A 16,944-nucleotide genomic window follows, 5' to 3' on the forward strand; every position below is an offset into this window, starting at 1 on the left:
TTCAACTCCTATCTCCCATAGATCCCGTCTGAGATTATCCTCCCATCTACGTCTAGGTCTCCCCAGCGGTCTCTTCTCCTCAGGTTTCCCAACCAATACCCGGTGCACATCTCTTGTCCCATCCATGCGCGCTACATGCCCAGCCCACCTTATTCTTCTAGACTTAACCACCCTGATAATATTGGGGGAGGAGTACAGATTTTTAAGCTCATCATTATGCAGTTTCCTCCACGCCCCATCGTCTTCTCTCTTAGGCTTTCTAAACACAGATGCCAAACAAACTACGGTATGTTATATTTCAAAGACAGTTTCAAGTACTATTATTATTATTATTATTATTAAGTGTTCTGTCTTACGACAGGTCCATTGATCTGCCCAAACAGAGCTCTCCAGTTGTCCCTATTCTCGGCTTCTCGCTTTAATTCCTGGAACGTTAGTACGAATAAAAGTTAAACTAACCAAAATAAATTAGTATTTAGTTATAATTTAGCAAGCAATTGAAAGTATTGCAGTGCAAGCAATCAATTTCCTAAGGTTTAAAACATACGTTTACTGTGAACGTAATTAAATTACTGACGCTAAATCCGATATTTATTGCACATCCATTGCATTTGTGCTTTGATACTTGCTAAACATTACGCAATGCTGACTTACGGGGATACAAAGGCACAGCTCCAGTTGTTCTTGAAATAGGTAATTGGTGAAAGTTAGTGATCAGCTTCACGCTTCGTCCGATTTACCTCCAGGGAAAAAGTCTCCATTACCGATTGGATAGGAGGATGGGTGAGTCCCAGAGCCGGTCTTAACTCGACAGCTAAGAAATTAAACCACTTTTTATCTCTTGAATTACTTTCAATCTAATACAATCCCATGAAATCACTATCTGTCCCATTCAGTTACTTTCAATCCCATTAAATCACATTCAGTCACTTTCAAATTACACTCAATCTCTTTATATACGATTCAATCACTTTTAGTCCAATTTAGTAACAATCGGCTACCTTCAATCCTGTATAAACACTATCAATTTCAATCAAACCAAAATATTTTCAATACCATTCAGCCATTCAATCATTCTCTTACCCCTGCCAGGAATCAAACTCCGGTTATCCAGTTTGTAGTCCAGTCACTTTTCTGACTGTGCTAACCAGCTCGGGAAACATTCTGGAGAAGAGTTTGTATTGTTTTAATTAAATGAGAGTCGGTAGTTACCAAGAAAATTTTAATTTTACTGTGTGCAATGTCACAGATCTATCCTTCAGATCTACGCCTATCGTACGAAAAAATTGGTATGATATACATATGCTATTATAGTACTCTGCTTTACCGACTAGATTGCTGCCTAATGTTACAGCACTTGGAAAATGTATAATTAAGGCTGTCCTAAATTTCTAGAAAGATCAGTACAAGTTTCATTTGACAATTTGGTCCTTTCGCGATTAAGTTTAAACTCTTATTATAATAAATATTGTTGTAACTCTGTTCCCAGATCCCATGAATGCTACTTCGTGGTATGGAGGATGAGCAGCCGATACCAGGAGACGGAGGTTCGCCACTTCTTTCAACTGACAGGATAAACACCGTACCAAAATGGCGGAAGATTATAAAGAAGAATCTAAATATTTCACCTTGGTCACGTCAACGACAGGAATCACTAATGACCTCCAGCATCACAAACAAAATACCATCGAGGTTTTGGAAATGGCTTTCGATATTCAGATTTCGAAAACAGGGAGATGTGCATCATATGAAATTTCTGTCGGCAAAACATCAACACAGAATAATTTCGAGCAGTTCGACGGCGCTTGTCCACGTGATATTCCTCTTGGTGCTTGTGGGGAAGACTGACGGTCTCTGTCCTTCTCGATGCTCTTGTAACGACGAGGCACTGAGAGCGTCCTGCGAAGACGCAGGTCTCGAAGTCGTGCCAATCCAGCTGAATCCAAATGTGAAAACCATCAACTTAAGAGACAACCGTATCGGTGACGTCCACTTCACACTTGGTTTCTATTCAAATCTGCGTTCACTGGACGTCTCGCGTAATCGAATCTCTTCACTGGGGTCTAAAAACTTTGAACTTCAAGGGAAACTGATGAGCCTTAATGTGAGCGGTAACCAGATAGCCAACCTTACGAAATTCACGTTCAGTGGACTCAAGTCTTTGAGAGTGCTGGATCTCAGTGAGAATCTTATTGAATCTTTGGAAGGCGGCGTATGGGAAGATTCGCCAAATTTATGGGAAATGCATCTGCGTACCAATAAGATTATATCGATCGGTGAAGGTGTCTTCGATCCGTTAATTAACCTAAAAGTGCTAGATCTCTCAGACAACCAACTACTTGATGTACCATCGGGTGCTTTAAGACGATTACCATCTTTGGGAACTTTAAATATGAGCGATAATCTCATTGAAAGTGTATCAGGTGACGCCATACCAAATTTACGAGATTTAAAAAGTCTTTCTTTGGCATCGAATGTAATATCTTACATTCATGATGCAGCATTTGATGGACTCTTATCATTAGAGTTCTTGGACATTAGCTACAATAACTTAAGTGTAGTTCCAAAACAACAGCTATCGAAACTGGGAAGTCTAGAAGAAATGGACCTCAGTGGAAACCAATTCACGAGCATTGGGCCAATTGCTTTCCAAAGTCTTTTCGAACTCCGGCGCTTAAGATTGTGCAGACTTCCAAGACTCGAACATGTCGACGTGAGAGCTTTCGTTGACAACATAAAACTTCAGAGCGTCTCCATGGAATACAACGTAGTGCTTACCAACCTTCCAACAAGACTTTTCCATGGCAACACTCTTCTTGCTGACATCTCCGTCCGTGGTAACTCTTTCACACTTCTGGATGCCTCACACTTCCCTTTAGATCAGATGGACTCTCTGCTCCTGGCAGGCAACCCACTGCATTGCAACTGCTCCATGCTTTGGCTATGGATATTGGCACGAAAACAACTTGAGGCAGAACAAAGAAATGTAACATTCCTGCCTCAGTCTGGAGACATGTCACCGACGTCTTCAACAGTATCAACAAAGGAGCAAAACAAAGTTCTTCAGATGGATATTGATGCTATCAGATGCGCAGGTCCAGAAACTGTTAAAAAGCTATTGTTGGTTGATGTACCAGAAAAAGAGGTACGTTGCGACACGTCGTGGCTGGCTGTCATCATTGTTACCGTTGTCGTATTATCATTGTTTGCAGTGATGTGTGGTTTTCTTGTGGTCTTTGGAGGCGACAGATTTTGCAAGAAGCCTGACACACTCACAGAATTACCCAATCATCATCACCATCATCAAAATGGTGCCATGCTTATGTTGATGCCGAAAAAGGATAATATGGATGGTTTGGAGGACTTCATGCTGAAAACGAAGGATCCCGTGGTGAATGACGTGAAGTATCGTCATCAACACTCGTTAGCGACTTGGGACCCTATTAATAAAGGCATTCGCGTTCCAGAAAATAGGTCTCTTGGGATGTACCAGAATCAATACAGTGTGAACGGTGAACAGCACAAACCAACACATATTGTTTACGTGTAGACTGGGAGATGTGTTAATCTAGCACAAAACAGAGACCCAGAGAACACTTCAATGAACGTTCAGATGGAAAGAGAGATGTTTAAACTAAACAAGTGGGTGGCCTATTGTGGAGGCTGGAACAGTTTCTAATGTTTCACGATCAAAATTTCAAATTAAGAAATCCAGCAGTGATAACAGATTCCAATAAAAGTGAATCTGTGGATTCTGAAGTCAAGGTTGTCATTAAACAAAAGTCTTTCTTTTTATATATATATATATATATATATATATATATATATATATATATATACTGTGGAATGTCTGCCCTTGTAGTTAATATTAAGGAGATTAAAGCAACGTGAAAAAGGTCTAACTGATCTGCGTGACCAACATTACTATCCCGACTATCATTAAAAGTTTATCAAAGAAACTATACAAATTTGGTTCGTACTTCCTTCATACGACTTAATGTGAATAACCAGTGAAATAATATTCTATAAATATAAATTGTAAGAATATAGATTATTTGCTGTTCAAACTTATGAGAAGTTCAGTGCAAGTACTATTTTCGGATTACACCGTGTTTTGGATTGCATACGTCATTTTCTGTTTCATTTCCACGAACGACAGTGCTTACTCAAAAGCATTTGACTTACTACATTTATGGATCCTGTTGTGTAAGACCATCTGCGAATGAGCAAATATGGTTAATAAGTATACTATATGAAACAATATAGGAAGTACACATTCAGACTCTCAGCGTTATTACATCGCCTTTAATTCCCACACTCATATTATCTGTATTAATAAACATTTTAACGTAATCATGTTCTGAAACAAACAGATAAATATGAGAAAGATTTTGTTATATTTCGTTTTGCCAGACAGTTAAATGTGAGGCTAAAATAAAGTTTCATGATATAATTCTCACGTAGATGCAAATGTTATGCGTCCTTTTTCAACTTAGTCACAGTGTATATGTGCTCCTCATAGTTCCGGTTCATTAATTTCTTGCAAGACCTCAATATTAAATATTAGTGAATATCCCTTATTATAGTGTGTAAAGAATAATCTTTATAAATACCACATATGGTGTTTATAGAAGCGAATGGTGCATACAAGTTATGGTTATTGATATATTCTTCGATGAGCATATTGCATTGGCTGATCTATGGTGAAGAATAAAATAAAGTCTTAACACTGATGCAATATGAAGCCAAAATAAAACACGAATTTGTGAATAACGTATATATTTATATATATATTAAACTGTGCAATATTGATATGTAAAGATGCATAGGTCTGACACAGCGGTAGTTAATGTATACCGACATTTGTATTGTTTATATATTAAAAAAGATTACTGTTTCAAAATTTTCTTAGTGCTTTTCGTAAATAAACTATCAAATATAGTTTTACCAAAGTCAGGTAATTTAATGTTTCTGCAGCTACGTTTTCAACCAATTTAATTTGAGTCTATTAGACATCTAAATACATCTAAAGAAGTTCTTCCCTCCAATTTACCTGATCGTGTATGCATGTGGTTGGAGTGAGTAATGTGCCTCAGAATGTGCATAAGTTTCTTTCGTAGCTCCTTTCAAATATTAATACACGATTATACTTCGAACGTAATTCAAATTCAAATCCGCAAAATAAAACTTACGTTCCAGTGACCACTCAGTTGGAAATCTAATACAGAAAACAAATTATGTAACAGCGATTAGAAGTCCTATAGCGAAATAAATTAAGATATATTCTGCTATTTGCTGTCCATTTATCAGTCCTCGTGTTTTAATATTGCTCAAACAATCTTCTTTAAAGCTGAATGCAAGGATGTTATTAAATATTCAACACATATGACATGTTTCAAAATGTAGTTTTGTATCAGACTGTGATTAAAACACAAGTAATTTTTAGTCATGAGATATGAAGAAAAATATGTAACTTGTCCTTGGTTCATACGCGCCAATGCGGCAGCAGATTATACAAAATATAACTAAACTGTGGATCGGATATATGTGGAACCAATCACTTCAAAAATACACAGAAATTAAAAACATAGTATTGAAATTCGGATTAAAATTTCGCGTATGCAGTAACCGCGTGGTTTTTGGATTAAATATAAATTTACGTATTTCACCACTGAAGCTTCTAACACTAAAGAGTTTCATTTTTTTATAGATCAATATAACAATTAAGTATTTAAAATAATTATATTGGTTCTGTGCATACATTCATTCACTTGGACAAATTAGGAAGTGTGCGTTCCTCATGCTCTACATTTATTAAAAAGGGAAATAGAATATGTTGCAGGGGAATTCGGATAACAAGATGACATTATAAAAGATTAGTCAGTGTCACTAAAGGTGACATTGAATAAACGTTTACTTCAAAATATTACCATTGTGTAATGGATTATAAATAATACGTCAGTCTTTATGAGAACGTGTCACATTAAACTAATCATCCTTCTACATGCAACACATGTTTCGACACAAAAGAAGAATGGCAGTTTCATTTAAACCTCTGGTAGTTTCATCATCAGGTAGGCCATCACATACAACTGTTTCTTAGCTGGAATATGTCTTAATCATCAAGGTCGAAAATATTTGGTTCATATCACCACTGGGACCCCTTTTACACCCTGGTAAGCTGTTGATTAATTTACATAATTTATGCAATCTTTTACGCTTTACGGTCTAAATTGGTAAGTGACAAATTCTAAAACTTTAAAATTCTAATATGACACAACAAAACCTAATATTACTATTCTTCGGTGTCTCAACAATTCCGCAAACAAAACGGTATAATGCCACCAAGACCAAAAAGACCAAAAGTACTATTATATGAATCTAAATGCAAAATTACGATTACATTATAAAATAAATAATAAACAATAATGCGTTTTATGACGTCTTCGCATTTCAACAATTTATAATTAACATTTTGATATTACGATTTTAACATTTTTGAAGCCAGGGATGAGACCACGAGTAACTAAGTTGTAAAAGAGGCCCTAATTGATGGTTCGTATGGACTGAAATATAGTGGGTATTAATAACAGAACTCAGCTAATAAATAGTTTTGTCTGATGGTTCAATTAATGTTAAAGCAACTGGATGATACGAACGCATGGAACACAAATACAAGTGCAATATCCCCATCGATAATTTACACGACAAATAGATAGTTTGAAACATTTTAAAAATAATACACCATTGCATAACTTTGTAAGAAATTCCAGATAATGATTATTCACCTTAGGTTTTGTAAACTAAAAAGGACGTTCATTATAATCCTAAAAATGCTCCATTTATCAAAGTTGCGTGTTATTTTAAGTTTGGAAAATAATCACAGTAATGTTACACTTACATGTGTATACCTTTTCCAGCGATATAAATACATTATCGTTTTATATGAGAAAATCATAATGCGTATGGGAAAATTAGCTTTTATATTTTGAATTCTTATTCATAATTTAAACCTTGACATTTTCTACATTAGCCCACTCAAAAGTGATGAAGAAGACTGACATCTTTATTATCCATACAGTGATTATAAATAATTTTCTTGCAACTAAACCTTGAGATCACAATTTTTGTAAAACATTAAAAACTGTGTTTAGGCCTAGATATAAAGCCATAGTGTCAATAATTTATATTTGTGTAAAACGAATAGTTGAAACGCATAATCACACAACTCTGTCGATTTTCTTCAGTAGCGTGATTGTCTTACATAATGATTATAAACTAAAAATACAATGTATTGAAATATTTTTAACAATATGTATTTTTAGTGTTTTATTGATTGATTAAAATTAGCAATAATTCTTGTATTTTATAAAACTTAACTGAAGGGTTCAGCACTTTAAAAAGATGGAAGGGGGAGCTTGCCTCAAGGAAGTCAGAATGTAAATGAAATCATATAACACATACAAAGTTTAATTTCTACAAGTTTCAAACAACATATGTAAACGTCCCGTAAAATTTATTTCCTATATTGCAACAATCGAGTGGACAAACTGAAGTTTGTATTATGTACACTCTTTAAATAAATCTTGCGTGTTCATAATCACAAACTGCACAATAGCATCAACAAACGGAAGTTAACACAATGTTAAAGTCACCTCATAATTGTATTGCTTTCTTCATAAAGTAAAATATAATTTTGAACACCCTGGCCTAGACTGAATCTTACGTAGTATGTTTCAAAACCTTTTCTACGACATGAATTGAAAACTACATAGACATTTAATATGTCGTCGCGTAAATAGTTCTTGAATAAAATTTCTTTTCAAATTTCAGTTTACCTATCTGTATTGTTCCTTGTAGTATTTTGAAGTAACTCCATCAGGACTGCCTTCAACTTACATGTCAAGTGTTGAAGAGTATTTATCCACAAAATATAAATAATTTGGCTGTGTGATAATGAGCTTTCCATAAAAGCTAAGCTAATTATGCGATATTTGAGTTCTAAATCGAAACTAAACAGATCGTAAGAAAGAGGCACACATATTCTAAAGCATAAATTGATAAATTTACATTTTCGCATTTGAATTATTTAGGCAGAAGTAAAGTAAATGTTTCAGTTTAACTGTTGTGATATGACGCATTTGTGTGGAAATTTTTATCATGTGCCTCGTGATATTTTTATAATATACCGTGTCTTCCTGTACTTCCGTCTGCAAAAGAAAGTAAAGTTTCTTTGCCTTACGTACTCTTGTCAGTATCCAAACAACCACAGATAAAGTGTTTGGCCCGCACTTAAACCGCAGACGATGGTTCAAAGGAAATATTGTTCCCCTCTTAATTCGTGAAATATAATTCTATTCGTCTCTTTTGTAACGCAGGAAATTTTAATATTTATGTTACAATTGAAAGTTTATTACTTTTCCTTTCTATATTAATGCTGCTACAAATAAAATGCATGCATATATATCGATACATATAGCTTATATTAATAAACGTCATACAATATGACTTAAAAAGGTTTGTAAGTGATATAAATATGTCGACACGAACGAATTATCTAATCTCATACCCCCACTTTTACCTTAAGAAAGAGTTATTCTTTGTTTTTTAACTGTTATATGATTTTCTGATAAATATTAAACACTACAACAACTGAACCAACAACTTAAAAGATACGAGTATTACTTCTAAAAAAAATACACCCGTATTATTTTAGAAATTACTGAAATAAATGAAGTCAAACTCGCCCTTCTATCCGCAATATAAGCCAGCTGATGATAATTAGTCGTGTATTATGCTGTGATTTTTCCATTTGTTCTTGCTCCAGCTCAGAGAATGTGTACCAAGCAATCTCGGTATATGCAATATTTATTGTGAAAATTTAACAAAATGTGTGACGATAATTATTTTGAAAATATTATATAAAAGACATGTAATATATAAGTATTATATAGACTGTATTACTTGGGTTGCATATTGTTAAGTTATATTGTAACTAACCTCTTTTTGAAATAAAATAATACACCAAGTTATAATTAACAATAATAATTTAAATTTATATGTATCTGATCTTTCTGACTACCGCCCTTCGAATATCCTACGTACGTAGGAACTGTCGCAAAATACAGATGAATACTGATATAAATAAATCCATTTTTATTACAGATCACTATGGTATAAAACATTTGCGTTTCCAATTACTGTTGGCGTAGGTTTTCATATGCACCATGGGATTGACTTTTTGGCAGCATCAGAATATTCCAAAAATGTAGGATCGATTTAATAGCCATTCTGATATTATCTTCACAGAGTTCCAGGGATAATTTACGACTCCTACTTTCAGTGCTTCAATCTGCTTGCCTTTGGTGAAGCTAGCAAGAAGCAGGAGCTAAAACATTTTGTAATTTAGAGATCCATTTCTGTTCACAATTTCCGATATTACAAATTCTATGATAACTTTATCATATATTACCTTAAAATTTTTAATCATCGCCAAATTAAAACAGTTAACACATAATAAACATTTCATATGGAATTTTTAGTTATCGGTCAATTTAGTATTGGTTACCATACAAAATTTTACAGTCACTTGAGCTAAAATTGTTTTACGAAGTACAAAACCCTACAAATTTCCACGTGTTTTCACGATGTAAAACACCATTTTACATTTTATAGACCCTACATTACTTTGCGTACAACATTGCTGGCCTCTAGTGGCATATTTTCGTACCAGTCTTGATTAATGTTCTGTCATTTATTTTAAATCTCTTAGTGAGACTATACTCGTATTCCCAAACAAATTATATGATGATACGAACAGAACGTCTTACTTATAAACTTCAGATGGGTTTTCTACTATAAATTATTGAAGATAATCATGGGTGATCTGCCGAATTTTAGTGTCCCGAATGATTTGGTCTTCTTATTTTAATTCATGACACTTTCTTAACAGCAATGATGACTGGAAACGATTTAAATGGAGGATGAATAAAACAGTAGTTGCTTATCTTACTATGCTGTGTCAGTATTAGTTTGTAGATACGGTGTCGAATGATCCACTTTAAAGCTATATCAAACGACTGTGGGCCGCGTACTTCGTAGTACACACCTCCTCCAATTGTTCAATGTGTCTACTCTGTGGCATGGTCTGAATACAAACGAAGGAGTCCGTTAATTTATAGCCCTGCTGGCTCACAGCCAGCCTACGTCGCTTCTTGGCCGATTTCTAGGTTGTCTTCTCCTGACTTATCCAGGCTCAGGAACATACTTATCACACAGGACGTTTCAATTTAGTACTGGTTTCAATTCAAGCTTCCAATTAGCAAAGCAACACACAGAGACAGTACGACTGGTCTGCTATGTTCTTAAGTCTCAGGTTCTACACATTTCCTGTTCAGATTAAATTCTCGATACTTATTTATACTGATAATTATTTTTTGGATGAAAGTTTCCATGTAAAAGTTCTGAAACTGTCTGATAAATCTTTTATCCTTCGTCATCCAGGTTGTGTTAGTATCACCTCTCCTTATTTATGCAGTTTTCTCAGAAGCATTAAAATCTCTTGTAGTTGACACACATGAATTTAGAATTCGGAGGATTATCCAGTGTTACGTTGTTTCAAATCACTTGTGAAACTAGCACTTCCGTACACCTTCCATATAAATTTCAGAAATCAAGTTCTAACGATTTATCTGTTATCCTCCTATTAAAATACTTTTCGCAGCTGCTACACTGCCATATTCCATCTTCAAAATCCTAAATATTACGTACGTATATTGCAATTATTTGTAGGCTATGATCAGAAGCAAACAATTGTAACGTTCAAATAAATAGAACAAGAGACCATTTAAAAGAAAACACCAGAAATTACATCACGAACACAAAAGAAATCAATTCATTTCCTTTGTCAAGAGTAAAAGGCCTGTAACAGGAGAGAACTAATAAAAATGTACAACACAGAAAATGTACTAAGATGAAACAGAGTAGAACAAAATTAAATTAAAACAAATAATCAGTCCAGACACTTTCCCCGTGTAGATAAAGTCAAAGGAGACATTGTATTTCCTAAAAATCTTAAATTACAGTATATTCCGGTTAAACTGGGAAACATCGGAACTAGAACACTCTGGCCCAACTAAGCGGTTGCCCCAATTATGGGAAAGGTTTGTTGTTTAAGATTTGTCCCAAATAAACGGCTGCCCCGATTAGCCGATGGCCCAATTAACCGGAACCTGCTATATCTCCAAAAAATCTGCATGTTTAACTTGTAGTAATGGCACACCTAGTCGAAGGACTGTGCCTTGAAACATTTTTTCTCTTCGTTTAAAGATCATGCAAAACGAAAAAAAAAAAAATACTTTCATAAATTCTGCATTTAATATCGCATGTTTTACCTTGCACCCCCCCAAATAACAAAACCCCTTCCAATTAGAGAACTTTATAAACTACTTAGGCCTCTGGGTGCTGAGAATGTTTTTAATAAGCGGGACAGAGAGTTGGGGAAATGCGCAAACAGTCATTAAGATAAGACAGCCCCCTTAATACAAGACTAGAATGTAAACTGCATTTAATTTTAACAATTTTAACCAATGCTTGTTGTAAGATAACCATCAATGCCTGGCTAAAGTAAGACATTCTAAGTTTACTGCTGCGTGATGCGTGTAGAAGAAAGCTGCCTTAGGGCTACCTGGTAAGAGAAAGTGACCTTATAAGTGTTTTTCATACAGAAATGCAAGTATTTGAAATTCAAACATTTACAGAAAGAAATAAAGAAGAACTACAAAACCAATTCTGGCTCGAAAATAACAGTGTAACTTTTAATAATTAGGACTTATCATTGAATTTTATATGCCAACTTAAATAGTTAAAGGTGTCTGATTAAAATTATAGTCAAGTCCATATAAATAAATATTTGTTCGGCGTATTTCCTAATCAGAATAGTTTCAAGCAGGTGCTTTAACGACATTGTTTTTCAACTCAGCTTTAGAGTATGACAGTAAGATGGTCCAATTTCATCAAGAGAGACTGTACTTGAGAGAAACAGCTACTTAGTTACTTACGTAGTCAGCTAATTAGTCAGTTTGTCAAAACTTCAGGCTGTCAAGCGCACTTATCCATTTACTTATGAAGACTGACACGTCAGCTCATAATGAAGGCCGTGGTTCGATCCTTCTGAGTTTCGCAACTCACGTCATGTCTAGTCATCGGAATAATAATAATTTGACAATATACGTACATTTATTGAGTAATGCTTGCCACTTATCCAATTCCTATAACACAAACTTGAATGAATGACGTCACTACACGACCTTGGAAAGTGAGGACCTTGTCAAGTTAACGTAACAAGTAATGGACGGTAAGAGACGGAGCACGTGCCAAGTCAGCGATCGAGCACTGATAATTAAGTAGCATTCAATGAAAGGCTGTGTGGTCGTGGAGATGCAACTACACACATTCTTGACTTTGGGACAAAATGGAGATGAGTGGCCGTATTCGCACCAGAGGCGTCGGCCATCTGTTGCCTTGGAGACGGGAGCTCTCCGGAGTAACAATCGACGCGATATCAAATTCTACTGGTTTTAAAAGTTCGTAAACAGGTCATTTACGGTGTATCAAAACGTTTCTGATGTAATTTCAAAAAGATGCAGGGATATTACTCGGTTTATGTTGGGAATGCGTTTAGAGAAACGACAGAAATAGAAAAAGATTTTGTCCTGGGTTATTCCTCAAAAGCAAATTATATCGGACAGTCAGCTTTAAAATAAAATGTATTCCCCTAATATTTATTTCAATGAGGCGAAGTTCTCTTTCAGAATCTGAGGGTTTCCTAGCTGTTTAAGCCATTCTCCCAGTTAACGAGATGAGAGAAGTTCGTTACGGCTTCCACAACAGCCTCCCCGCAGTATTGACGGCTGCCCCAAGCTATTACAGTCAAAATGTATTTACTTAAGACACCGTTTTAATATCATCTTTCCATCTACTTCTACGTTTCCAAAAATCAATAAAATCCTCTCGGGCTCTCAGTCGTGTCTAAATGTTTAAAATTCGCCGACGTTTCAAAGATCGTATCTGTCCCCATCATCGGCGCGTCTGGTGTCAGAACTGGATGCTATATAAACCCCGCAGTGTTAATTTCTCCGAAATTCTTGACGAATGCAGAATATTACAAACATATAAACAAAAATCACAAAGGATCGGTTTGAAAATACGTAATAAACACTGAAGCACGCCTTTTCGTCCTCGCTTGTTCTTCGTTAAACCGCTTTTGCACAAAAAAAACAATATCGTCCAAATTTGTCACATCCTGTGGAGTCACACCTACTACAATGTTTAAGTCGTGATTCATTCCGTTTCATGAAGTTTTACACATTACAAAAACTTGCAGCTGACTGAGAATGCAGGATACAATGAAAACAGAATTAACGTGGGACTAGATGCGCAGTTGTTGTGATTGAATTATTGTGGGTCATAGGTCACGATGAGTCAAGCGTCACAAGGAAGTTCTGATTAGTGTTTGTTTCGTTCTAATAATATCCGCCTGAACTACAGAAACGTACGCAAACCACACGCTACGGATATAGAACACATAATTACTGCCACAATTCAAAATACCGAAGCACACGGTGACTGAGACGGAGTTGAACTCAGTGCAGGATTAAGACAGAAGAACTTAGGAAATATATGCATAGTGTAATTTTTCGGGTGTTGGCCATAATTTAAACTTGGCACCAGTGACGTCAGAGTTGTCAATGGCGTTCACATGTTATGACGCCATCACTTAGCATTCTCCCTCCCCATGGCAACGAAGACAACCAACGTAAATATAATCTGCATTCATACCGAGCTATACCGAAAAAAGTGGTTTAACGCTTCTGTAAAGCGGTCGTAAAGATTGCCCTATCCAAATTAAAATTAAAGTGTCTCGGTAGTTTTTCTTAAAGTTTGTCGGTTATCGAGTCGATGTATTAGCACAGGACTGCGAGCACACTTATAAAGGAACAAGGACATGGTGCATATTCACAGAGATCATAACGCATCCCCGAACCAAGCAGATGATCAATTTTCAACTTCTGATTAATGTTTGTGCTCCAAATGCTGTTACTAGGGGTACATCACACTAAATGTAGATTTTCGACGGGACGTGCAAAATTAACTATACAAAGAAGGGTATTAAGCTACTGTTAAACAAAAAAAAGTTCATTCCCGTCAACTTTGACGGGCCATACTACGTTGGTACGTATAGTATCAACACCGCTTACTGGCGGTTACGAAATACTCAATTTATAATTCCTCCAAAAACACTACAACCAAGCTGATTCACGGGTAATCCATTGGTGATCACTTAGGTCTACACTATTCATATATTTCACAGCACTGTGGTAACTATAGTTACCACCTATTTTACGTTCAGTAACTGCAACTTTTTCACAATGTGTACTCACTACTTTCACATGATTTTCAAAATAAACAACAATTTTTTTCCCCTTAAACAGCATTAACCATTTGTTACTTTTAATAGATACGTGTCGTGTTTTCTTCGCGGTATCGACTGGGTTTTTAATGTTATTTAAATGAACGCCGTACTTTAAATGTTTAAACTACAAATATCTCATTTGAATCCGATTTGAAAAAGGCAAGCTTTTTAATATTCTATGCGACAAAGGCCATTTCACTTAAAACTACGTGAGTCCAACTGTCGGACAAACGGTGATTACTTAAGCTCCAACAGCATTACTCTATCGAAAGAGAATTCCACCTGCCAACTAAAACATCTGTAACCTAGAAACCGCAGAACAGAATAAAATAAAACATTGTCTCACGAATATGTCATAATTTTGACAATCATAATGTAAAATATGAGTATAGTCTGCTAAGGACAGTTAGTGTTCCCTCGGTAAAACCCTTGTACTGTCTGATATCTGAGTTTTGAAACAACAGAACAAAAACCTACAGAAAGGAACGAAGAATACGTAAAATGATATAAAGAAAGAAAATTAATACTCCCAGCCCACCTATACCTACTTCAGAGCAGTCGGCCGTATCAGGTAATTACAGTATTCAGCAGTGAGAAATACAAGATAGTAAGACACATTACTGCACAGATACGTCACGCGTGTGTACATACAATCAGTCACAAAGTTTATACTTCATTCACCCACTTAACACACGCTAAGCCCATTAAATTTTTAACTTAATCATGAAAAGTCACGTGGAGGTTCTTGTAACGTGAACCAATCAGTGTGTTTGATGCACTCACAAATTGTACTTCGACGAAATTCGGAAACGCAAATGCTCTGAAGTCAAGTAAAGATAAGAGTTGTGTGTGTTTAGGCACCGTGAAATAAGATGGTTTAACAATCCATGCATTTTAATCTCTACATCAGATGGATTAATCAGCTAGTTTTGCGCTCCGGTCGAGATCATTAAGTGGAAATATGAATTCCGTCTCTGCCTGGAGTCGAACCCCGCTTACTCAGACCGAATGTCTGATACTTTACAAAGTGAATTATAGGGTTCAAGTCATAACAAACAAATGGCATTTAAGATTTAAGTGCAATCCTAGTATAAACGTTGTGTAGTTCTGTTGTTCTATGTGGGGGTGTGACTCGTTGTGATGAAATGGCAATATCAGTAATTATGGAGATATACGGTCCCACCTAAATAAATGAATAATAAAAATAATAATTTATTTTGTTCGCGTTCAATTGTAACAGTAAAGGCATTAACGGGATAGAATTTATATCCTACACGGTATATAATTCACAAGTTTTTATTTACCATTTACATAAATAGATTATTGTACAGTTATCAAAGAGTTTTCGAAATAAAAATAATTGTGTGAAATTCAGTACGGTGAATCGTATGATCAATTTTGTGTAATATATTTTATGATAAATATTAGTATTTCTTTTCACAGACCATTATTATTATTAACATCATCATCATCATCATCATTATCACTCTTTAAACACATCTAAGGCCAAGTAAACTGTGTGTATATATAACAAGGTACGAAGTCGTCGCCACGCTCGGTTAGGAAACACGAAGGTTCGAACCAAATCTGCCTCCCACTCTCGCAGACAACAGTAAAATGTTTCTCTTCTTATTCCCTGGACATAGTAGGTAATAATTCCTGTACCGATCTCGAAATAATTTCAGATCCTCCGATATATTACACAGCAGAGTTTGTATTTCATTCGAACATTTCTAGTCGACATAGCGTTGTTAAATGATCTCTGATCTAACTGAAACTTATTTCCTATCCAATTTTAATCTGCTGTGATGAAAACATGTATCTGTTCTTATATCGTTCGTTCTTTGAAATGTTAAATTTGTAGGAAAATATGTGCTGCAGACGTAAACTGTGGAAGAGATTCAAAGAGTGAGTCATACTGGCTTCTTACAGGAACCTTGTTCAGTTAGTGCAATTCTATGGCAATGTACGTATAATTTCCACTGTCAAGAAGCCTCGAATAGGAAGTAGGATTTGATGTTGAGTAAATACCAGGAAAGTTTTCCTTCATTTATCTCAAACCGTAAACAAATTCATATCAGCACAGTCTGTGTTTCTAAACGTCTTTGCTCGTGCTTAGCATCAAAACTGTTAAATCTCCTTCCACACAGTGTCGTTCGCTAGTTCTTTTCTCCAGTAGTTTAAGGGCACAAGTTTGGGAAACTGTTTCTTGCAACTAAAATAACTCATCTGTTATCGTTTATTACCTAAAAAGTACATTTACAGTGACGTGATGGGTAATTCTGCTGTTATGCAGTTAGATTGTTTTTTAACCAAGAACGACCTTCCACTTCTAATTCTGGGAAACAATGGCTCACGTAATAAGTAATCGGCTGACCTCCAATTAGTATCACGGTATTCTTTCGACCAGGATTTCTTACAGAAGCACGGATTTTTATTGAAAGACAGAACATCGGCGTTCGTCGGTACAT

At 35.6% G+C, this 16,944-nt stretch overlaps 1 protein-coding gene and 1 long non-coding RNA gene across 7 annotated transcripts in view; one reads left to right on the forward strand and one right to left on the reverse strand.

The window, feature by feature from the left end:
• Positions 1–9,058, forward strand: part of LOC110827928 (uncharacterized) — a 194,314-nt gene extending 185,256 nt beyond the window's left edge. For all 4 annotated transcript variants that reach the window (XM_022060097.2, XM_087342662.1, XM_022060096.2 and 1 more), the window contains one exon: positions 1,490–9,058. In XM_022060097.2, coding sequence (XP_021915789.2) covers positions 1,499–3,550 — 2,052 coding nt within the window. In that variant the 5' untranslated portion in view covers positions 1,490–1,498 and the 3' untranslated portion in view covers positions 3,551–9,058. The remainder of the gene's footprint in view (positions 1–1,489) is intronic.
• Positions 1–16,944, reverse strand: part of LOC110827930 (uncharacterized) — a 310,772-nt gene that overhangs the window by 274,175 nt on the left and 19,653 nt on the right. The gene's annotated exons all lie outside the window — the stretch shown is intronic.

Source organism: Zootermopsis nevadensis, unplaced genomic scaffold (assembly GCF_977971745.1).
Source record: "Zootermopsis nevadensis isolate Lab colony 2312 unplaced genomic scaffold, Znev_1.0 Znev_ptg000003l, whole genome shotgun sequence".
In the NCBI taxonomy this organism is placed as follows: domain Eukaryota; kingdom Metazoa; phylum Arthropoda; class Insecta; order Blattodea; family Termopsidae; genus Zootermopsis; species Zootermopsis nevadensis.